The following is a 24,634-nucleotide window of genomic DNA, read 5'->3' on the forward strand; positions in this document are numbered from 1 at the left end:
TTGGTTATGTGCTCACTTGGCATTTTGAGACACAGTCATTCTCTTTATTTGTTGTCTGACAGTTTTCTTTAAATTCCAAGGGAAGGCCAGGCATGGTGGCTCATGCCTGTAATCCCAGCAATATTGGGAGGCCGAGGTGGGCAGATTACTTGAGCTCAGGAATTTGAGACCAGCTTGGGTAACATGGCAAAACCCTGTCTCTACAAAACATACACAAAATTATCCAGGCTTGGTGGCACGTGTCTGTGGTCCCAGCTACTTCGGAGGCTGAGGTTGGGAGGATCGCCTGAGCCCAGGAGGTGGAGGTTGCAGTGATCCTAGATCATGCCACTGCACTCCAGCCTGGATGAGAGAGTGAGACTCTGTCTCAACAAACAAAGCCAAGGGCAAACCCTTTATTATCCTAGAATTTACTGTCCATATGCTTTATGTAAGCCTACTTGCATACTCATTTATTTGCTGACCTCTTAACTAAGCACTTAGTCAAAACCATTGCATTAGGTACTGTGTGGGGAAAAGGGATAAATAAGACACAGCCTTTGGTGGGTGTTTCCTCTGCCAGGAGGGACCCCTGGAAGCAGCGTGGAAACAGGGAGACCAGTCAGGGGCTACTGTAACATGTGGCTAGCAGAGAGTGAGTTTCAACTGGCAAGTGGCAGAGATCACAGGACTAAGAAAATAAGTGTGCGTGATAAAACAGATGACATTGCTAGAATGGAGTGGCTGGCGGGGCGTGGGGAGAAAAGAGAGGAGGAAAACCGCAGAGGACTCCGGGTGCTTTCGCCTGGGTGGCTGGGGAAATGGAGGGGTTGTGAGCTGCTAAATAAGTTCCTGAGGAGAGCAGGGGTGAGGTCAGGGAAGAAATGCTGAGTGAGATTTCAGTCACAGTACAGGCTCACTGCCAGCCAGATATAAAGGTGGGAGGTTCTGGCCAGGAATCAGGAATGACCCTCACAACGATTTCCTTTGACTGTACTGCAGGCACTATGAGAGCGCAGGCTACACGTCCTGGTTTAGGAGCCATACTTTGTGGAAAGGTGAGAGTTGAAGCATGACCTTCCACTGAGGTGAGAGTGGGTAAATCCTTGGAGGGGGTGGTTGGCGGGTTGGAGGAGAGCAGAAGAACCTCAGGGAAGGCCTGTATTCAAAAAGTGGGAGGCTGGGTGCTGTGGCTTATGCTCGTAATCCTGGCACTTTGAGAGGCTGAGGTGCAAGGATTGCTTGAGCTCAGGGGTTCAAGGCCAGCCTGGGCAACATAGTGAGACCTCGTCTGTACTAAAAAGTGAAAAAAAAAAAAAAATTAGCCAGGTTTCGTATGCCTGTAGTCCCAGCTACTCGGGAGGCTGAAGTGGAAGGATTTCTCGAACCCAGGAGGTTGAGGTTGCAGTGAGCTATGATCGTGCCACTGCACTCCAGCCTGGGTAACAGAGAGACCTGTCTCCAAAAATAAAAAAATTTAAAAATAGAGTGGGATGCAGAAACAGAGCTGGCTAATGTGACAAGACCAGAGCCTGGGAGAGTGAAAATCTGGAGAGCACAGTGCCATGGGGGGCGAGGGAGGAGTGTGCCAGGAGAGGGAAGGGCCCGGGCTAAGGGTGCATTGAACTAGTGCCCTTACCACAGAGGAGAATGGGCCTAGGGACAGGAGAAATGGCAGGGGGGTTGGGGACCTTGGTAACTTGGGAACAGGTTGAGGAGGGTGGGAGCTGATTCCCAGGTGCTGAGGAGAGAGTGGCTGGTTTGAAAGTGGATATAGGAGTGTGGCATCCCCCTGCAGAAACAGGACTTGAGTCTTCACAGACAGACAGGAGCTGGTGCAAGACCCTCACCAGAGCCCTTGAAAAGGGATGGCACTCACTGTCAGGCTGCACTGCCAAGAGCTCACACAAGCACTGGGTGTATCCCCTGTCCCCCCCACCAGGCCCCCATTACCAAAAAGTATTGAAGATTTAAAGAATTGCTTCCAGGTTTTCATTGACCTCACTAATTCCAAGTACAGTTTCTTAGAAACAATGATCCAAATGTAAGCCCTACCCAAGTAGTCATCCAGAGAAAACTTGTCATTGTCCCATATCTGAATGATCAGCCTGGGTGGGATTCGAAATTCCGTTTGGTCAATACTCCAGAAATGCTCCTAAAACGAAAAGAAACATGATCATGATGACTCTGAAACACTCACCTTTGGCTCCTTAAGACAGCATCAAAGCCTGGGGCCTTTCTCTCCTTTGCACCCCCACCCTGACACTCCCTTGGGCCTAAATCCTTCCACTCTATCTGTACAGAGAGCAGTCAGGCTCCCCAGGAAATCACAAGCTGGGCAACTGAAAGAATGTCCCAGGTATTTCCCAAAGAAGAAGATTCCTTGCCATGTCCCTATCAGTGTGACTTCCCGCTGCCACCTGGGGGTTGGAGAGTGACTCATCTCCCCACCAAAGACCACTATGTCCTATTTAGATTATCCTCCTAAGGCCAGGCATTCTAGATCAGCCCACAGTATCACCCACCGGGGTGTCACTTCTGCTCAGCAACTTTCTACCCACCCTCCCACCCACACAGATGTCTGAGTGTGCTCTTATTTTACATGGGGGTAAGGAGACTGGGGCCCAGATTCTACTTCTGCTTTTTTATCAGTGCAGATTTAGAATGTCTGGGATGTTTGGCCTTTGAAAAATACCATTGGGCTGGGTGCAGTGGCTCATTCCTGTAATCCCAATACTTTGGGAGGCCAAGGGGGTAGATTACTTAAGGTCAGGAGTTTGAGACCAGCCTGGCCAACATGGTGAAACCCCGTCTCTACTAAAAATACAAAACATAGCTGGGTATGATGGTGCATGCCTGTAATACCAGCTACCTGGGAGGCTGAGGCACGAGAATCACTCAAACCTGGGAGGTGGAGGTTGCAGTGAGCTGAGATCATACCACTGCACTCCAGCCTGGGCGACAGAGAGAGTTTCCGTCTCAGAAACAAAACAAAACAAACCACTGGCTTTTATTTGCTTGTGGTCACTTAAGACCCTCAGATCCTCATGCTAGACGTAGGTTGAAGGAAGACTAGGTAAGTGTCCTGCAAGTTCTTGCCTCCATTGCCTCAGACAATGTTAGCTAAGACTAAACATCTCTACAGCTCAGGTACACCTAAGTTCCTCTGGCCCCAGTGAAAAGAGAATTTCCCACTGCTTCATGAATTTGAAGGAAGATTACTGGGTTGTTTTTCATATTCCAGGAATGTTTTCCTTTGCAGGGCTCAGAGAGCCTGGCTCTGAGGGGCTCGGCAGCCCACTCTGCTGTTATCTGTTGCTGCCTGACTGTCCTGGGTAGGATCATGCTCCAAGCACCACAGGGTGTGGGGAGGTCCGGCCCTAGATGTGGGTAAACAGGAAAGGTAACCATACCTAAAGCCCTGATCCCCACCATCAGCCCTGATGCCACACCATCTGAAAGTGTGCATTTTTGATATCACATTGAGCTTCTGTGCCTCTTAAAAGTCCCCTTTGTCACTTTGGGAGGCCAAGGTGGGAGAATGGCTTGATCCTAGGAGTTCGAGACCAGCCTGGGCAACAAAGTGAAACCTTATCTCTACAAAAAATACAAAAATTAGCCAGGCATGGTGATGCATGCCTATAGTTCCAGCTACTAGGGAGGCTGAGGTGGGAAGATTGCTTGAGCCCAGAAGGTCAACGCTGCAGTGAGCTGTGAGTGCACCACTACACTCCAGCCTGGGTGGCAGAGTGAGACCCTATCTCAAAAAGAAAAAAGTCCCCTTTGAAGGCATTCATCCCACTGGTATTAAAACAGTGCTGGCTGGGCACGGTGGCTCATACCTATAATCCCAGCACTTTGCGGGGCCGAGGTGGGTGGATCACCTGAGGTCAGGAGTTCAAGACCAGCCTGACGAACACAGAGAAACCCCGTCTCTACTAAAAATACAAAATTAGCTGGGCGTGATGGTGCATGCCTGTAATCCCAGCTACTTGGGAGGCTGAGGCAGGAGAATAGCTTGAATCCAGGAGGCAGAGTTTGTGGTGAGCTGAGATTGCACCATTGCACTCCAGCCTGGGCAACAACAGTGAAACTCTGTCTCAAAAAAACAAAAAATAGTGCTTACTACAGCATTAGCACTGAGTAGGGCCAGCAGAGGGTAGGCCTAATGCCACACAGGGCTGGTGGCTGGTACATTCTGATCAGGTGTGGGGAGAGGGGGAAGTTGACAGAATGTGGAGGCAGGAATGGAACAGGGCATCTATAGAAGACATCTGTTGTTATTGACTATGCAGGTTCTAGGCCCCCTTTTTTGGAATGAAAGCACCCAGATTTTCCTTAGCGGACTCCCCTTTTCCCCAAATTTTAGAGAAGTTGCCTCTGTCACTAACTCTAGAGCCTGGACAATCAGAGCATCCCTGGGCAACAATGGTTGGTTCAGGGATAGGCACATGACCCCCAAAAGCAGAGACATTGAGGCCCAATTACAGAACTCTGGTTAGCCCCATGAGGGCTTCGCTCTTCTCTTTCTGCTGAGGTTTGCGGGGAGGACAGGATGTGAGCTGGGGCTGCCACCGTCTCCTGGGGAAGAGTGTGGAGGGTGAAACCAATTTCTAAAGTCATCATCACTTCATCGTGGGACCCAGATGGGCCTAAAGCCAGCAGACCCCTGGACTTTTTGGTAATGTGAACCAATACATCCTTTTTCTGGTGTCAGCCAGTTTGAGTTGAGTTCTGTAACTGAAAGTCTAACTAGTTAAGACCAGGAGGGCCCTGAGCCCTCATGGCAGTGCCTCTGAAGGAGGTAAAGCAGATGTGGAAGTTTGATAAGGAAGGATACCCACTTTAATACTGGGCCTCTGCTTGACTCTGCCTAGCATGGGAAGACATCAGTCTCCCCATCACATAAAGAACACACTTGGGTTGTTGTTTATACTAATATAAAACCGTTACTTCTACCCTTTATCCTTCACCACCAGTATGTGAGTATGTGAGGGGAAAGAAAGTTGTGCTCCTCATGCTTCCTAATGACACAAATACCTGTCCTAGCAGTGTGACCTTGGACAAGTGTCAAGGTGGCAGATTCCCCATCTCTGCTGAGAAGGAGCCGGACTCAGTGACCTCCGAGATCCTGAGCAGCTCCAGCATTCTATGAGTTTCTGAGTTAAGGAAGATCCGTGATACCCACTTCCCAGCGGCATATTTCAGAGCTCACTTTTTTCGCAATGATACAGAGTTGTTCGGCTGGAAGGTAGTCAAACGGGAAAACAAATCGCCAGTTAAAATTCCCTTCACCATCCAAAGATCTGTAATGGACATCTGTTTTCTGTTTGTTTTCTTCATTGCCAGGAATCCAGCTGAAAGGCAGAGGCAAACAGACTTAGCTTCACGTGATTGACAAGTCATATAGCCGCAAAATTGTGCAGTAATTAGGGGAGCGAAGAGCAGGAGAATTATTGCACTTTTCTTGGGCAGATTCCAGTTATCTTCGGAGCTGGGGGTGATTTATGGAGGGGAGGTGCTCTATTGCATCCAACACAGGTTGTGGCCAAATAAAATATCATTCCCCTAAAACCAAAGCAGGAAACCCTTTAGACTTCAGTTAACAGGGCTAAGGTGAAAATTTCTGGAAAATATCAACAATGTAGCTTCTATTTTGGGTACAATGAAGCCTGCTGGCTATGATTTTAGTCCTCACAACTATAACTCATCAGTGTCTTTCAGCACTGCTGATAGGTTAAATGAATATGAGTTAGCTCAAAATTTTAGCATTTCCTTTCCCATATTTTACTTAAGCAAACCAAAGAAGCACAAATCAAGTAATCTTACAGCTTCCTTTTTATAAATTATTCTTAAATTCACTATGATAATATTAATGATACCGGCAAGGAAGATGTCAGCTCTTATTTCCACATGCATATCTATGAGCATTCATTTCAGTAACATCTTAACTTTTAACGTTTGAGAAGTTTTCTTCTGCTTGTGCCTGGCACATAGTAGACACTAGATAAATACCTATTGAAGGAATGAATGAATGAGTGAGTGTGCCCAGAAAGAAGTTGTTGCTACTGGGAAGACTTCTAGTTTGAAACCAGGGGGTAACATTCGATTTGACACTGTCAAAGCAATAGAGAGCGCATGGTTTTCTCGAAACTGCACATTAGAATCACATTAGAATCGACTGGGGACGTTTTAAAAATATTGATGCCTGGACCCCACAGATAGAGATTCATGGTAGGAGGCAGGCCTGGCTGGAAAAACTCTCTGAGCCTCATCTCGCATCTGTAAAATAAGATAAATGATATGTGCGCCCTTCACATGGTCTACACGAAGACAGAAAAGATTATGGTTTAGCAGGGGCAGAGTGGGAATGGAGGTACCTTTAACACACAGTTATCATCTTCTATGTACCAGGTACTTTACATGCATTATTTTATTCTTCCCAACAACTGCGTAACTATCTCCATTTTGTGGAAGAGGAAACTGAGGTTCAGAGAGAATATATTAACTTGCACAAGGTCACATAGCCCAGAACTGACAGAACTAAGTAGGATTCCCAGGTCAGTCTGATTGCGAAGTCCACATCTGTTACTCTGCCTCAAAGAACCACAGAGATTGCAAAGTCACTTGAAAATATTAAGTCCTACTATTAGTAGTGGTATTAATACCAATCAACTGCAGTAGTTTTCCTTTTTGCTAGTCAATTAACTGACTAGATAAATGAGTTGAAAGATTCCTTTTGACTATTAACTTTTTTTTTTTTTTTTTTTTTTTACAAGAGCCAGGTTCTCACTATGCTGCCCAGGCTGGACTTCAAACTACGGGGCTCAAGTGATCCTCCCGCCTCAGACTCCTGAGTAGCTGAGACTGCAGGCGTGAGCCACCATGCCCAGTTTTGACTATTAACTTTTAAGGTAACTCACTGAGGAGAGTTCACATTCTCTTGGCCATGACCTTGGTGGCCTCACCTCCTGACCCACCCCTAAGGGTCACCATCATCCTACCCTAGACTGCTCACCCTTACAGCTCTTCCTCTCTTTTTTTGGTGAATTTTCACATTTAATTTTAAACATAAATCTTTTCATACTTTAAGACAAGTCAAACAGCTCCTATAGGTATATGTATTTGTGTGCATGTATGTATAGCTTGGTATGTAATATAATACCCAGCTGTGTCTAGCACTAGGCATGGTATTTATGCACGATTCATCTTTTCACATGTCGTATTTAGATTTTTATTCCAAATTTTGCAAGGTACTTTAAGTTGAGCTTTATTCTCTGATTAGAGGAGTTTTCTCTCCGTTCAGAATTACTTGAGTTTGTTTCCCTGATTTGAAAAAAAAAAAATAATGCTTATGATAGTCAAATAAATTTGCATATATATAATTAGCTGAGATTAGTTTCCCTAGAGAATGGTAATGAGATCCAAAAATAATAATGAAGAACTTGATGAAACATTCCCTGTTTACAGTGAACCTAAATGATACTAATTATATCTTTAACAAAGTTTTGATTGAAGGCCACATGGGATTATAGGTGAAACTTTGTTCTCACTTTATGAATATATTAAATGTTGCAAGTCTTATCTTTCATGTATCAAGGAATCAAACTCAGTCCACGTGGAATAGCAACAATACTATGTGCCAGGCACTGTCCTAAATGCTTTGGATAACTGGATCACCTGAATATCCCTGGGAAGGAGGAATAATCATTATCACCATTTTTCAGATGAGGAACAGCGAGCTAACTACCTTTCCCAGACAGTAGGGAAAGCACCAGAATTTAGTTGCTATGCTGTACTGCACGCAACATCTATGATCGAGGCATATGATCAAGGCCTAGCCATCCACAGAGACGATTTAATTGAATTAGGCAAGTAAGAGAATATTGAACAACAATGACACTTGACATGTTGGATGCTGGCACTCAGTGCAAGTTGGGAGAATAAATGACTTCCTTTGAAATCTGCGAACATTTCTTCTTTTCCATAGACATGGGCTGCTGGTAATAAAATATGTAGAAAATGAAATTTTGGGAGCTTTACTTGTGTTTCTAAGGCTAGTTATTCAGGGTATCAAAGAGGAATAAAAAGAAACTACGTGGCTAAAAAGTCCCAGAAATAATAAATCTGCTTAAGAAACGGAAGAAAATCCACTTGGTCAAAAAGGAAACAAAGAAATATTTATCAGTTCTTATAATCCTTATATAGCTTTCCTCATAAACAAAGTCTGTACAGGTCTTGCTCTCTCTCCTTTGCTTTCCAGGAGCTACCTAAGTAGATCACATTACTGAGATAAAATAACTTCAAAAAACCAAGAATCCTAGCTATCTATCTTGGGCACATTCAGTAATGAAAACTCACGAAGGAGAGAGTCTGTTTCCCTGAGCTTGGCAAAGTCTCTCACATGCTAACCTCACCCTTTGACGTAGATGTCACTCATTTCCTCTCCTGTGATGCTTTTCTCGTCCAAGATAACGTCCTTGGTGTTCCAGATGATTACACGCAGGTAGTATCTGCAAGAAGCACAGTTGGAAGGTACTTTTTTTTCTGGTCCTGGACCAAGTCCCCAGCCCAGTGTATGTATCAGGGTCTCAGGATGACTTACTTACTTCTTGGCTTTCCGGGGTGTGATGTTGAAAGGAGGGCCTGGTGGCCCCAAACTCTTGGGGAAAACATCCACCCACATCTGAAGTTTTCCCTAAACCATTTGAAAATGAAAAGAGGACTGAAGTTATATGATGGGTAGCAGAAGTCACAATTTTCTTTCATATTTCTTAGATGAAACTATTTCTTTGGTCTCTCTAATTTATTAGTCCACATGGAAGGCAAGAAGTGGAAGAGAGCAAATCAAGGTTAATCTTTTTTGTACAATGTCATTTAGGCCACCCACTTTCCATTCTCACTCAGGGGTCTCTGACGGCTGCACATGCCCACCTGTATCATAGTCTGGGTCTCACCTGGTTAATAAAACTGCAGACTTCCCATCACTAACCCAACCCCAACATACACATCCCACAGGCAGGCACGCGCGTGCGCGCACATCCCCCCGCTTACAATGACTTAAAATTGGGTCCTTCGCCTTTAGCAGTTCTCAGGCTGTCATTCTATCCATCACATTGCCCACCTGACACCAATCCCCATTTTGCCATACCCAAGGGTTTCTCTACTTACCTCAAAATATAAAATCAAAGTAATGAATGCAATTAGTGAAAATGGTATTTAATTTTGTAAAAGAAAAACAACATGGCATTTTCAAAAGAGGAGCTCAAACAATGATAACATTACAGTTCCCAAAAGGTAAGGATTCCTGGCCATTGGTTCATTAGTGCCCACCACCAGGTAAGTGGCTAGCAGGAAGGGGAGGTGAAAGCCTAGACTGACATTTGTGCTCCATCTTGGTGAGGTCCTGCTCAGCTCTTTGACTGCCACAGACTTGGCCCATCTATCTGACTCGAATGTTCTTCCAGACAGGTCAGGAATGCCATGAAAAAACTATATCAACCGTACAAACCAATTTATATTCTTCAAACTGTTTTTGAATGTTCTGTAGACTCTGTCTTCAGACAAAAACAAACTGATCTTCAAGAAAGTTGCCAAGGAAACCACTAGATTGGCTTCCTAATGCATTGTGATCAAAATACATTAAGTGGAGCTCTTGAAAAGGATGTATTTTACTATGATCCTGACTCTCCTCCAACTAATCTCTAGGGCTCAGGGCTCTACAATTCATCAAGCACTCTACAGAATATTAGGCGTCCAGTGTCTCCCCAAACCCAGCCACAGTCTGCGGCTAATAATGCTGGAGGCAGAAGTGATGGGGGTTTGTGGATTCCCAGGGAGAAATCTTCCTCACTCTGTCATTTCTTGAAACTCCTCATATGGCTAAGGGGTGAGAGGAGAGAAAGAAGGAGGAATAAGTTCTTTGGTGAAAGGAAGAGTAAGAAAAGGAAGAAATGGAAATGTAGAACAAAATAAAAGCAAGAAGGAAGTGACAAAACAACCTAGAAAGCCCAGGCCAACCCTTTTGCAATCAGCATGTCCATAGTTTTGCTGTCAGGGTCAACAATATTTGCATCCATTAGATTAATATTTCTTTTTTTCTTTTTTTTGTGAGACAGAGTCTGGCTCTGTCACCCAGGCTAGAGTGCAGTGGTGGGATCACGACTCACTGCAACCTCCACCTCCCTGGTTCAAGTGATTCTCCTGCCTCAGCCTCCCGAGTAGCTGGGGTTACAGGCACCCACCACCGCGCCCAGCTAATTTTTGTATTTTTAGTAGAGACAGGGTTTCACCATCTTGGCCAGGCTGGTCTCGAACTCCTGACTTCGTGATCCACCTGCCTCGACCTCCCAAAGTGTTGGGATTATAGGCATGAGCCACCGCACCCAGCCTAGATTAATATTTCTTAAAGTGTGATCAGAACCTCTTCAGGTACTTGTTAAAATTCAGATTCCTGGACCCACCCTAGACCTACTGGATCCAAATCTCTGCAAACATGGCCTGGACATCTTCATTATAACAAGCTTCCACATAGATTATTTTGTCAGTGGCCATGTCTTGCTTTGCTTCTATGGAAACTGCTCTCCATCTTCTGGGAGTGGAATGTCCCACCATTGCTATCCACATGGTCCTTGCCTCCCTGATACTGTAGTCTCAGATGGCACCTCCTGAACTGGGCCGAGCTCAATCACTTTCCCAGACCCTGCCCACCTCGCTGGAGCTCAGTGGTCCCATGGTGGGCAAAGGAGCCAAGTTTGGGCAACAAATCCCTATGCATTTAGAAGTAGATGGGGCTGCATTACAACACACAAGCACTCAAGGACTCTCTGTAATATCTGGACTCATAGGAAGGCGATCACAGCAAGAGGGCAGATGAAATAGACTCAGAGAAACAGATGAGACACAGAGAGACCCTGGTTCTGGTTTGTTCTGAGTCATGGCCAATCTCCTATCTAGATTTAGAGAATTACCTGAAAATTCTTACAAAAAAATTCCCTTTTGATATGACGCTAATTTGAGTCTCATTTCTATTTCTGTGCATCTAAAAGTATTCAAAGAAGATAAAAGGCACAAACATGTCAACTACTGCCATTGCATTTGGGGCAGGGATAATGGTCTTCAAGGGAGGGAAGGCCCTTTACCTGGGAAATGTTGGGCTGGAAGGTGCTGTGCAAAGTCCTTGTTTCCACGTGCTCAGGGACCAGCCCCTGAGTCCTGAGGATGTGAAGAGCAAGCCGCTCTTCAGGGGCCCCGAGGTGCTGGTGCAGGATTTTGTTGGCTTCTGCAATGGAAAGCAGCATTGAAGCAAGAATGAGTATTTGGGAATAGCTCAGCCAGATTGCCTAGAGCTGCTTCCAGCACTTCATCCCAGACTTTGCCAAAACGGACAGGCAGTGCCAACATGCAAACTTTGACTTGTGAAGGAAGAGTTGACAGAAAGAACTTCTGACCAGGAGCCCTGCCCCAACCAGGTTCAAGCCTAACTTGTGGACTGCCAATAGTAAAGGGGCCAGGACACCAGAACGGGTAAGTGGGAGCGTTATATATTTACTTCTGTGGCACGAGCTCATGGCCTGCCTGTTTCTCAGCCTCCCTTGCAGTTAGAGGAGGCCATGTGACCAAGTTCAGCCAGAGGGTAACATGGGTAGAAGTGACATGTGTATCCCCTCCGGACCTGGCCCATAAATCCCTCCTGGGTAGGAGTCTCTATGTGCCTTTTTCTTCTGGCTGCAAAAAGGAACAGCAGCCTCAGACTCCTGCACTTAAGAACTGCAGAGCTAGAAGACGGCAGGGACCTGGGTTCATGGAGCACTGCTTGGAAGACAGCTACCCACCTGGAGGATACCTACTTAGAATCAATGAGAAATAAACTTTTTTTGTGTTAGAACACGGAAATTTGGAGGTTCAATTTTTACAGCAGCTAGCATCACTGGTATTCTAGGTTTTTTGTTTGTTTTTTGAGACAGTCTCACTCTGTCATCCAGGCTGGAGTGCAATGGCGTGATCTCGGCTCACTGCAACCCCTGCCTCCTGGGTTCAAGCGATTCTCGTGCCTCAGCCTCCCGAGTAGCTGGGATTACAGGCATGCGCCACCACACGCAGCTAATTTTTGTATTTTTAGTAGAGAGGGGGTTTCACTATGTTGGCCAGGCTGGTGTCGAACTCCTGGGCTCAAGCGATCTGCCCTCCTCGGCCTCCCAAAGTGCTGGGATTACAGGTGTGAGCCACTGTATCCGGCCACCACTGTGATATTCTAAAAACATAGGCCCCAGATTCTCTTGACACTTCTCCCATGAAGAGGTGGGGTCTGTGTCATTTCCCTTTGAATCTGGAGACGTAGTCAAACACTGGAGTATGGAGAAAAGATGCTGTGTGACTCCAAGGCTTAGACACAAAAGGCCACACAGCTCCTGCCTGGTTTTCTGGGGACCCTCACTCTGGGGGACACCATCCACATGTAAGGAGCCTGAGTCTGCAGTCTGCCCTGCTGGAAAGGCCTGTGTAGGTGCTCTGGTCATCAGCCCCAGCCGAGAGCCAACACAACTGCCAGCTGTGTGTGTGGGCCACCTGACTGCTCCCCCGAGCAGGGCTTTCAGATGACTGCAGCCTCAGCCAACATCTGACTGCAACCACAGGAGATGAGCCACCCAGGCTCAAACCTAACTTGTGGACTGCCAATAGCAAAGGGACCAGAACTCCAGATCCGGTAAGTGGGAGCATTCTGTATATACTCTTGCGGCACAAGCTCATGGCCAGCCTCGGCCAGAACTGTTCACCTGAGCCCGTCCTGAATTCCTGACCCCGCAAAACTGTGAGGAAAACAAAATGGTTGTTTTCAGTTACTAAGTTTGGGGTGATCTGTTATATATCAATAGTAACTGGAACAATCCCCATGACGGGGGAGTTGTTTGATTGTTTGGGGGTACCCTTAACCATTAGACCATGATGCTTCCCAATTTATTTCCAATCCTGTTTGCAAGTTCACATGTTAGAAGCAGCATCAACATTTCTTAAACATCTAATCATCCCTGATACCAAGTCCTCTTTAAAATGGAAAGACAAAACATAAGTTTTTTTGTTTGTTTTTTGAGACAGAGTCTCACTCTGTCACCCAGGCTGGGGTACAGAGGCATGATCTCAGCTCACTGCAACCTCTGCCTCCTGGGTTCAAGCGATTCTCATGCTTCAGCCTCCTGAGTAGCTGGGATTACAGGTGCATGCCACCACACCTGGCTCTTATGTTTGTTTGTTTTTGTATTTTTAGTAGAGTTGGGCTTTCACCATGTTGGTCAGGCTGGTCTTGAACTCCTGACCTCAAATGATCCACCCGACTCGACCTCCCAAAGTGCTGAGATTACAGGTGTGAGCCACTGTGCCCGGCCTCAAAACATCGTTTTTTACAATGTCATGAATCAAGCTGAGGAGCAGAAAGCACTTTTCTTCCTGTGCACGTTTGTTCAGCTCCCCCTGGATATCCCATGCCCTTGCCACCGCCCCCTCTGGGTAACCCTCCCCCGTGCAAAATATGGAAGCACAGTTCGCATGCTCTATGATGCTTACTGCAGTCTTTGTCATAGTGTAGCTAGCTGTTGATGCGTCAGGACAGGTCGGATTATAAATTGCTGGTTGGGAAAGAGCAAGACCCCAAGCTTGAACATGAGCCAAATGGGAACATAGCAGGCTCTTCAAGCCAACCATAGCATCCCTGAAGCTTCTGGGAGAAGGGACAGAACAAATGATGGGATAAACCTGGAAGGGAAATTCCTGCACTACTGTATGGGCATTTTTTAGCTAATTATGCATTACATGGAAATTAGTTCATTACTAGTACTTTGTATAAAGCTCTAATGGCTATAATCTAAAAAGGGCAAGTGAAACAGCAGACAAGAAAATGTCTCCACTTTGACACTTGACAAGACAGCAGAACTCTGACGTGGCTGTTGTTAGTGTCACGTGCACAGTCTCATGTGGTATAATTAGGGTACTGGCTCTGTCTATTCACTCCCCCAAACCCAGCAATATATATGGGTTACTATACTTTGTACCAGTTTACAATCCACAGCTAGGTGCTCACCAAATTCATCCAAGCTGTAGTCTCGTCCTCCATATCTGATTCTACTCCCATCTTCGGAAAGGATGGGTTGTGGGAAGCCTTTGAATCTGGCGACATTTTGAAGCAGCTGTGTTGGTCTCAGTTGATCTCGCCAGGTATTGACTCCAGAACTGTGAATAGCATCACGTGGCTCGGAGTTACGGAGGAGCCTGCAGGTTCTTCTCAGATTCACACATACATGCTCATGTACTCTTAGGTGCTCCCATATAGTGGGTGCAGAAAATCTGCGCTACACTCTGACTTTGGCCTAGAAATCTATTTCAGAGTCCTAAAAACCCATATGCTATTTTGGCCTCAGAGAAACAAATGTATTTATTTATTTAATATTATTTAGCCCTCAGTTTCCTCCTCCATAAAAGTGAGGAGTTGAGATCACTCTAGTCATAATAGGCAAACTCATAAACTAGAAATTGCAAGCTATGTCTTATCAGATACTGTGGAAAGACACTGTATACCAGGCAGGGGAAGAGGGAGTCACAAAATTAAGTAGAGGGCACAGAGAATCCCTATTTCCCAAGGGCAGGAAATCCCTGCTATCAAACGTTGCTAGTCCTCAGTCCTTGACATCCAGGAGGGGCTCAATGACGGGGAGCAAGGGAACTGGTCTCTGGGCTGCTAACTGTGCCATTCCCCAGCGCACAGCACTGCTCCAGCTGCCACCATTTTACACACACTGTGATGTGAATAGGGGCCATGAGGTGGCCCGGAGATTCCCTAGAATAATCCTGCGATTGAAATCCATACCTAACTGAGTGACAGGAGCAGTGGCTCAGTGAAGGAAGGCACTAAGGTAGAGGGCCTAGGCCTCCCCAGGTGCCAATGTCAGAGGCAGCAAAGTGCCTCTTGTACAGTCAAAGCAACTTACACACAGTACTCCTCTGGTATGCCGCAGTGGGACCCAAAGCGGGAAAGGAATCGGTTTTCCAGATCAATAATTGTTTCTCCTACTTTTTCATCCCGGGTAAAGGTGTCATAATCATAGACAGAAATTTTCAGGTCTTTTTCTTGAGGTAAGTAGCAGCTCAGTTCATACATCCTAAATAAACAAATGCAAGGTCAGAATCTCCATGATCCATCTGAGTACCTCACAAAAACCGGGGCTCTGTGCACAGAATTCCCAGGCTGTGTGTAGTATGGCTGCTGGAGGACATCTGAGCAGGCTAACCAGGGTGGGTGGTGGTGGGTGGCTTGATAAATAGTACATACTAGAAATAAGAACAAGAAGAGAACATATGCTTGCTCAGGGAAACCTGTGGGCTTTAAATGCCTAGCTTCAAATCCTACCTCTGCTGCTTACCAGCTGTGGGACTCTAGACCAGTTACTTCTCTGTGCTAAGTTTTCTCATCTGTAAAGTGGTGATAATAACCCCTCCCATCAGTGTCGCTCTAAGTGTCAAGTGAAGAAATATTTAGAGAGCGTCTGACATGAGTGCATCGCTCCAATGCCAGTATAATAATAATGATGTATTATATTATTAACTTTATCATCACATGCCCATTAGCTGTTCACCAGAGCACCTCCACCCAGCTCAGAGATGAGTAAGGCACAAGTACCCTGACTTAGAGCCCCCTACCTGTGCCCCTCCTAGGTTCCCTCCTCTGCCTCAACAGAGACCACTGCCCCATGGAACATCTTTGACTCACCCCACAGAAGCACAGGGGAGGGGAGTGAGTGTGATTCACCATAGGGTGTGATACGTAGGATGCCCCGAAGGCTCCCCTCTTCTCCCAGACCCACTGGGTATGCCCTTGGCTCCAGTTCTTTAAGGCTTTTCTATAGAACCCATATGAAAATGCAAACACTCCTGAGATGAAGAGAAAGAGTCAGACAGTGCTTCTGTGGTGGGTGGGCGATGTGTGCTAGAGGGTGGGCTTTGGGCTCTGTATCTGCACTGTCCACAGAGGGACAGTCCCGGAGAAGGTGCTCAATACGTTCTATTGAAGGAGAAGCTGTGAGAGGCCTCCTCTCTGCCTCCTCCCCTTCTCCTTGCACTCTGGTGTGTGGACTGGTCCCTGCCCAAAGAGCCAGGAATGTTGATCCATTTGAGCAGAAAACAGACGTGAGAAAAGGTGCTTGAGTCATGACACATGAAGCACCTTACCCACATGTGTCCCCAAACATCACATTTCCAATCCCAAATTCCAAGAAGCAAATCACATGTGGTCTCTGGAAAGAATTCTTCAGTCAAATAAGGTTGAGAACCACTTCTTTTGCAGTTCTTCTGGACAAACTAAAGGTTCTGAGAAGTCCTGCAATTATAACTTTTAAACCCAAGTGTCTTGGTTTTACTAAGGAATATATTTTTTTTTCTTGGAACATCAATTAATATCCTGTGGAAGACACCCATATTCTTTTGAAGGTGATCTGCCATGATGGATAGGACTCTGAGTAACAGCCACGCACATAGGAAAGGTTGTTCCTTCCTGAATTCCTGTTCCAGAGTCCCCAAGAGTCTCTGCGGACAAGAAAGCTACCCCCTAAGACAGAGGCCATGGACTGGAGCCATCTGGGGACTGCAGAGCCGGCATCTCCTTGGCTCCACCCTGCTGGATGAGGGGAAGTCTGCCCATCCGCCAGACAGCGATTGGCCGAGCAGAGCCTACAGCACCCCTTCCTTCCAGGGTGCCTCCGAGCAAGACTTTTCCTGCCACTTAATTAAGCTTGTGCCTGGCTCCTCTGAGACGAGCAATTCAGACAGGGTTGCCTTTCTCCCTTCAAAGCTGGCTTTCCCTGCTTCCCTGTCTCCCTCATGGGAGCCCTCCTTCCTGCCCTGCGTGCCTTTTCCTGTCTAGACCTCGGGGCTGGATCAGTGGAAGGAAAGGAAAACGATCATATTGCGGTGCCAGAGGATTACTTCCATTCCCTGGCCCGGGTGCATGGCCTTGGGTGTGCAGCATGCCGGGGGGGCGGGGGGGCGGTGGTGGGTGGGTGTGTGCAGGTATGTGTGTGTGACACATGACAGAGAAAGAATACATAAGGCTACAAACCAACAAACCCGAGAAGGAAAGAAGCATATGGGCAAGATAATAAAGCCAGAAATAAAAATATATGCCACGCAACAAATAAGAACACAGTATTCTCTCACTCAGCAAGGTTCTGAGAACAAAACATCATTTTCACAAATGTCTCAGACAGAGAACATTTTTCTACAGGTGATGGCTTTGCCACAAATGTGAAACATCACCAAGGCGGTTGGAAAAGCATGGGGCTTGGAGTCAGCAGAATTTCTAGCTAAATCTCGGCTCTATCACTTACCCCACCTCTATTAATAGAGCTCTGGGAGCCCTGTTTTCTGCACCTGTACAGTCGGGTTGGTAATCCCTGCCCTGAGCAGCTAATAAGTTTGACATGGAGATGGAAATCAGACCGTGGCGTGCCACACAGACACTGGGGTCAGATGGTCTGAGTTCAAATCCTCATTCTTTTTTTTTTTTTTTTTTTTTTTTTGGAGATGGAGTCTTGCTCTGTCGCCCAGGCTGGAGTGCAATGGCACGATCTCAGCTCACTGCAACCTCCACCTCCCAGGTTCAAGCAATTCTCCAGCCTCAGCCTCCTGAGTAGCTGGGATTACAGGTACACACCACCATGCCTAGCTAATTTTTGTTATTTTGTAGAGACGGGGTTTCACCAGGTTGGCCAGGCTGGTCTCGAACTCCTGACTTTGTGATCCACCAACCTCGGCCTCCCTAAGTGCTGGGATTACAGGTGTGAGCCATCGTGCCTGGCCCTCACTCTTCTCTTAACAGCTAAGTACATTAAACACTGAGTCTCGGCCGGGCGCGGTGGCTCACGCCTGTAATCCCAGCACTTTGGGAGGGCGAGGCGGGCAGATCACAAGGTCAGGAGATTGAGACCACCCTGGCTAACACGGTGAAACCCCGTCACTACTAAAAATACAAAAAAAATTAGCCGGGCGTGGTGGCAGTCGCCTGTAGTCCCAGCTACTCGGGAGGCTGAGGCAGGAGAATGGCGTGAACCCAGGAGGCGGAGCTTGCAGTGAGCCGAGATCACGCCACTGCACTCCAGCATGGGTGACAGCAAGACTCTGTCTTAAAAAAAGATAAAATAGGAATAATAATAGCACCTCAGAGTTGCGAGATTTTTTTGAGATATTTTATATAAACAAACAGCTCCGCAGCCAGCCAGGTGGGAGGGGGGTCCCCGGAAAAACCCCAACTGGCCTGTGCTCCTATAACACTAGTACTAATGCTGTCTGTCTACCCTGCAAGCTATCAGAACCAAGCTTCTTCACTTCTGTGAAGTTCTTTTATTTTGGGTTTATCTATTTATTACCTGCTCCCCTGTCTAGAATGTTTATCTAGTTCACAAACACAGTTTCAGAGCCTAGGACAGGGTTGGACACATATTAGAGTCTTCATGCATATTCCGTGGAGAAATGAAGGCCAGAAAAACATTTAAGAATGTATATTACCTGCCAAAGACTGGGTTGAGAGTGTTGGGAATGTAGTGATCTCGGTCTTCAATGACTTTTTTGCCCAGTGTTATTTTTATGTAAGGGTCACACTGTGGGACAAAATAGACGGGATGTTACATCATTGTAGGGCGTAAGGTGAAGTCAAGTTCAGGGACAGACTCAGCTCGCCTCCACACCCACTCCCAGCTGATGACAAGGCGGCCGCCATGGCACCCCGTGCCTAAGACAAGGGAGCAATGCTCTCCTTTGGGTGGCATGCAGCCAGTTGTGTGGGTGCAGGGGTGGTGGCAGGGGGTGGGGGGGAGTCCTGGCTCACACCTGCAAAATGAGAAGGATGAACCAGGGGACCTTAAGCCCCCGCAAGCTCTTAGATAAATCCCCACGGGGACAATCCTCCTGAATACATTGTTTTGATGGAGTATCTTTCCCCTAGTGAGATAACAGACGCCCAGAAAGAAAGAACATGACAATTATTGTGGCTGATGACTGTAATTATCTTGCTACAGGAGAAGGCCCCACACCCAAACTCTTACCAGGCCATTGTTGTCCTGGGGCTGGAGCTCTAAGCCTCGAACAATGTAAATCCTAACCGTGCATTCCTGTGGGACGCTGTCAGGTAATTCCCGAAACTGTCTGGGAGGGGCTGGCACGCTGGGGTCATCTGGCAGAGGGTAGATCCGAAAGGAGCCCTAAAAGAGAGAGACAGAAGGACTCACAGGGCCCTGGGTGGCCCAGGTAGAGGGCTCCTGGGAAGTCCCCTCCTCCGCCAGGGGTGTGGGATTGAAGGATGGAAGGCTGCCTTTTGTGAAAGAAATAATGTATATTGCACTTTGCATATTTCCAGTAGGGAAAGTGAAATGATTCTCAAGTAATTATTTGAGAGCTCACAGGGGAGAAGAGAGGGCAGAGCAGAAATTGGGAGTCAAGAGGAGAACATGGGCCAGTGTGATGGAGGAGGTGGTGGTGAGAAAGAGTGAAATACTGCACATTCTTTGAAGATAGGAATAACAATAATTACATTTTAAACCCAACGAAATACCAACAGTGATTCCGCTTTTCCTGTAGCACCTCTGTACTCCACCTCCCACTCCCAGGCAAACTCCTGTTTATCTTTCAAGTCTCAGCTGAAAGGTGTCACTTCCTCCAGGAAACCTCCCTGACTGCTCCTGGGCTTGGTATGTCCTCTGGGTGCTCTCATCCAACCCCATACTCACCCCTGGCACAGCACTGGCCTCTGCATTGAGATAATCTATTTATTCTCTAGATCCTTCATTAGACTGTGGGCTTCTAGAGACGGGTGAGGGGAGCATAAGGTCTTGTTCATCACCCTATCTCCAGGGCCTAACACAGGACTAGGCATATAGTAACGCCAGAAAAATTGTATTTTGAAGGAGCGAGCCAACAAGACCTGCTGGAGAGGCCACATATTTTGCCTTAAAACCAGGAGAAAGCACTGAAGCCGGATTCAGAACATACAGGTCTTAGTTCCAGTGGTCTTTATTCAGTCAAGCAGCATGGAATAAGCACCTACTATGTGCCAGGTACTAGGGACCCACAAAAGAACTCAAAGACTCCCGTCTGGCACAGTGATGTTCAGTAGGGTTGGCTCTTGTGCCATATGTGATTGCTTGGTGGGAGGCTGTACTGAGAAGGATTTGAGACCACACATCGGGCATCATCCTCTCATCCCTTAGCAATGTCTGCTACAGGCAAAGGATTATAAAGCAGCAGCAGCACATCTGCCATGACTTTGCCAAGCGTGGTTGCAGGGAGGGGCAATTATAAAGCAGATACTTTCCATGTGTAAGATGCTTTCATGGAGGCATGAACCCAGACCTGTGGGAGCCCAGAGCAGGAGTGAGTCACGCTGCCCGAAGCAATCAGGGAACACTTGACAAAGAGAGTGACATTTGAGCTGGCGCTTAAAAGAATGAGTAGGACTTCGTCAGACCACAAAGCAGGTAGAAAGGGCACCCAGGGAAGGAAGAAGAGCCTGTCCCAAGCCTCCGACTTATTGAGAGGACAAGGTGTGTCCGGGGCTTGGGCGAGGCTCTCCCAGGCAGGAGGGTGGAGTGTGTGAGGGGGAGGGAGGCAGGGGACCATGTAGCTTGGGAAAGACTGGCTCTGCCTTTGAAAGGAGTTGCGACTTGACTGTGAAAACCCAAGCAAAGCCTTTCAGTAGTCCAGAGAGAAGATCAGATTTGGTTGCATGGAGGCTGGAGAGGAGTGTGACGAGAAAGGTGACAAGGACTGTCAAGTGAGAAGTTGTCACGATGATCCTGCTGAAAGCATGGTAGGGGCAGTAGGATGAGGAGAGGAACTAGATCTTGGAGAGACTGCATCTTAGGATTCAAGGCTGCCTGGCGTGAGCAGGGAGGCAGGAAGAGATGCGGAGATGGCTCAGTCAAGGCTGCTTGGCGTGAGCAGGGAAGCAGGAAGAGATGCGGAGATGGCTCGAGTGCTCTGGCCCCCCTCCCTCTTTTCCTTTCTGGCACCTTCCAGCATCCCTCAGAGGCTGCAGGATGTGCCCCTACCTAGACCCTGGTTGTCCTTTATCCTAGGCCTATATAGAAAATGAAGGTGGATTTTAAATGGGACCAACACACATCTTACTCACCTTAAACTCTCCAACCACAGAAGGATCTTCATTTTCATCCGACTTGCCTCGGTACAACTTGAACGTATCTGAGAAGTCTGTCAGGCCCTCAAATTCTGCTACATTTTCTAGTTCGCAATTATATATCTGAAAACCACCAACAGAGTCTTAATTTCTCATTAAAATGCAGGTAAGGTCTAAAATCAAAAGGGCTGACAGTATCAAGTGGGCCTGAGGTTGTGGATGGGGCGACCGGAACTCCCAAATCGCTGGCGGGAGTGTAGACAGATACAACCACTTTGGAAAATGTCTGGTAGTTTCTTTTGGAGTTAAGTAGCCACCTATTCTATGATCTAGAGATTGCATTCCTAGGCATTTACTGATGACAAGTGAAAACACATACACATGGTAGAAGAATGTTCACAGCAGCTTCATTATCAGGAGAATGGAAAAATAACTTGTGGCATATCCACACAATGGAATACTACTCAGCAATGACAAGGGAAAAACTATGAATACACACCACCACATCATGAGTCTCAAAACTACAACGTGGGGATAAAAGGCCAGACACACAAAACATAAATCATACAAGTCCATTTAGAGCAAGTGTAAAATCAGGCAAAATCAGTTTGTGGTGAGAGAAATCCAATCAGTTGCTCCTAGGAGGTATGAGGATAGTGGAAAATTGACTGGAAAGGGACACGGGGAAGTTTTCTGTGGGAATGGGAATGTTCTGTCTTGTTTTGGGTGGTGGTTCACATAGGGTATATACAATAATCACAACTTGTTGAATGGATCACTTTATCGTATGTAAAATATTTCTCAATTTAAAAAGCAAGAAGGGAAGAGGATGAAGGAGGAGAAGGAAGGAAGAAGGCAGGAGAAAAGGAAGAAGGAAGGGAGGCAGGTAGGAGGCAGGAAGAAGGGAGGGAAGGCAGGAAGAAAAGGAGGAAGGAAGAAGGAAAGAAAGGAAGGAAAGAGAAGAAAGGAAGGAAAGAGAAGGAAGGAAGGAAGGAAGGAAAGGAAGGAAGAAAGGAAAGAAAGGTAGGAAGACAGGCAGGCAGGAAGGGAAGAGGGAGTGAGGGAGGATGGAGTGTGAGGCTGATCCTTCAGCCTCATTGGATCATTTTTCTGAATGAATGGTCCTTTATGTGCTAGTATTTCTTAAGCTACACTGAGAGGTTATGACAATAACATGAAAAGGTGTGGGGTTTTTTTTTTTTTTTTTTTGCTTTGATGGGGAAAATCATTTCAATGACCAGATATTTCTCATTCTAAAGTTTTTTTTTTCTCATATACACTGTTCTGAAAACTTTAGCACTGCTTCTGCTTGAGGACACTACATGCTGAAAATTGAATGAAGAATTAGAAAATTCAAAACATGAACAGAAAGCTCAGAGCTAGTCAGCCGTGCCCAGCTCAGTCGCTTGTCTTCCTGCTGTATACATGTTCTCATGGCTGTGATTTTATGCTGCATACATGTGACAGATTCAACTTTTCAGCTTGTGAAACCAATCCCTGTTCAAAGTACACAACAAAGCATGTTGACATCTTGTGTCATTCTGCAAAGAGCACTATGACTTCTGGGTTTCCCTGAGTCAAACTGGATCATCGTGGCCTAATTAGTGTGGTGCCAGCCCATTCCCAACCATCTGCCAGATGCCTCCAAGCCCCAATGTGGCAGTCACATAACCATAACTCAATAGCTGTCCTCAAGTCCCTGGAATCTTGGCAAAGCCGAAACTCATGCAAGAGGGCTCTCCGGGAAGACAGAGGTTTTCCTGGGCCCTGCTCATTAGCACCCACCCAAGGGACCTTTTAGTCATCCTCTTAGCTCTGCCTGTGGCCAGTTTCAAAGGATGTCGATTCTCTACCCACAGCAGCACAGATCCAGGTACCTTGAGCTTGGAATAGCCTTTCTGAATATACTGTCCGCATTTTTCATGTTCCCCTGAGGAAGCATAAAATTTACTCCACCAGTCCACGATTTCTTCCTCCTAAAGACATGCCAAAATGGAAAAATCTTTAGTGATGTCCTGGATTTCCAATCGATGCAGGAAAATGCATTTGTAATAGTTAAGAAGAAATAGGTTCTTCTGACCCTGTTAAAAGTGAGATTATATGACTTTTGTTTACATGCACAATGGACAAAGCATTCACGACTCTCCTACTCAGAAGCTAGAGGTGAAATGGCCATTCTGGGCCGATGAAATGTGTTTGGCTTTAATGCCCACAATCATACTAGATAATGTTCTTATGTCTTTTACACACAGTCTATTAATTTGTTGGTTTTTACATTTTTATTCTGTTGACTTCATATTTACATATACATATAAATTTAAAGAAAACCTCCAATATGTGTTTTCTACTATCTCATTTTCTTAGCCCTTTTAGCCAGTAATGCCTTGTAATACAATACTCACTAGCTAAAAATTGGAAAAACTGGTTTTAATTCAAGTTCCTTCCTTTATGTTATAAGCCATACCCTTATGTTACAAGCTGCACTGGCTTGGGCAAGTTGTTTAACATCTCTGAGCATCAATTTCTTCATCCACTGAATGCAATAATAACACAATGGACAAAGCATTCACATGCTGCCTTCATCTACCTGCCTCCATGTACCTCCAAAAGTTGTTCTGGAAATCATATGGGATCTTTAGGAGAAAGAGCTTTGAAAATTATAAAACGTGAAACGAAAGGCAGGAGGCATCATGGTTCAGTTAGACCAGGGCTCCCAACCTATCCTAGGAGATGCAATCAGTCTGGGGTGAGACCAGGGCATCCAATAAGCTTTCAGAAGTTCCCCAGGAGAGTCCAATATGTAGACAGTGTTGGGAATCTCTGGTTTGAATGGGTAGTTCTTGGTTGGGCAGAAGGGACAGCATGTCAGAGTCACTTGTGGAATATTGTCAAACTATAGGAGGCCTCCCACTCAGATTTATAACAAGAATAGATTCTTATTAGACCCACCCATTGCTTATTTTAACCTACCTTGGAAATAATAACGCCAAAAAAAAAAAACAAACAAAAAAACACAGAATGTCACCTGCAGTAGAGCCTCTTGGGGGAAAGGAAGAAGGGACAAGAAAGGCTACCACTTTTTTTTTTTTTTTTTTGAGACGGAGTCTCACTCTGTTGCCCAGGCTGGAGTGCAGTGGCATGATCTCAGCTCACTGCAACCTCTGCCTTCTGGCTTCAAGCGATTCTCCTGCCTCAGCCTCCCGAGTAGCTGGCACTACAGGCATGTGCCACCATACGAGGCTACTTTTTGTATTTTTAGTAGAGATGGGGTTTCACCATATTGGCCAGGCTGGTCTCGAACTCCTGACCTCATGATCCGCCCACCTCAGCCTCCCAAAGTGCTGGGATTACAGGCGTGAGCCACCACTCCCGGCCTTAAAAGGCTACTTTTTATTCATGTTATATTATATGTTACATTATATGCTTCTTATTTGTGTGTATGTGTGTGTGTGTGTGTGTGTGAATGCGTGTGTGTTACACATACTT

General features: G+C 46.3%; 1 protein-coding gene across 3 annotated transcripts in view; it reads right to left on the reverse strand.

Annotated features, from left to right (window-relative positions):
• Positions 1-24,634, reverse strand: part of MYOF (myoferlin) — a 175,641-nt gene that overhangs the window by 8,248 nt on the left and 142,759 nt on the right. For all 3 annotated transcript variants that reach the window (XM_016918879.4, XM_016918880.4, XM_063782019.1), the window contains 11 exons: positions 23,026-23,124; positions 21,146-21,271; positions 19,062-19,217; positions 18,526-18,617; positions 14,958-15,128; positions 14,054-14,202; positions 11,121-11,260; positions 8,589-8,677; positions 8,397-8,492; positions 5,195-5,336; positions 2,035-2,134 (listed from right to left, as the gene is read on the reverse strand). In XM_016918879.4, coding sequence (XP_016774368.3) covers positions 2,035-2,134; positions 5,195-5,336; positions 8,397-8,492; positions 8,589-8,677; positions 11,121-11,260; positions 14,054-14,202; positions 14,958-15,128; positions 18,526-18,617; positions 19,062-19,217; positions 21,146-21,271; positions 23,026-23,124 — 1,360 coding nt within the window. The remainder of the gene's footprint in view (positions 1-2,034; positions 2,135-5,194; positions 5,337-8,396; positions 8,493-8,588; positions 8,678-11,120; positions 11,261-14,053; positions 14,203-14,957; positions 15,129-18,525; positions 18,618-19,061; positions 19,218-21,145; positions 21,272-23,025; positions 23,125-24,634) is intronic.

The sequence above is a fragment of the Pan troglodytes genome, chromosome 8 (genome assembly GCF_028858775.2).
Source record: "Pan troglodytes isolate AG18354 chromosome 8, NHGRI_mPanTro3-v2.0_pri, whole genome shotgun sequence".
Taxonomy (NCBI): Eukaryota; Metazoa; Chordata; class Mammalia; order Primates; family Hominidae; genus Pan; species Pan troglodytes.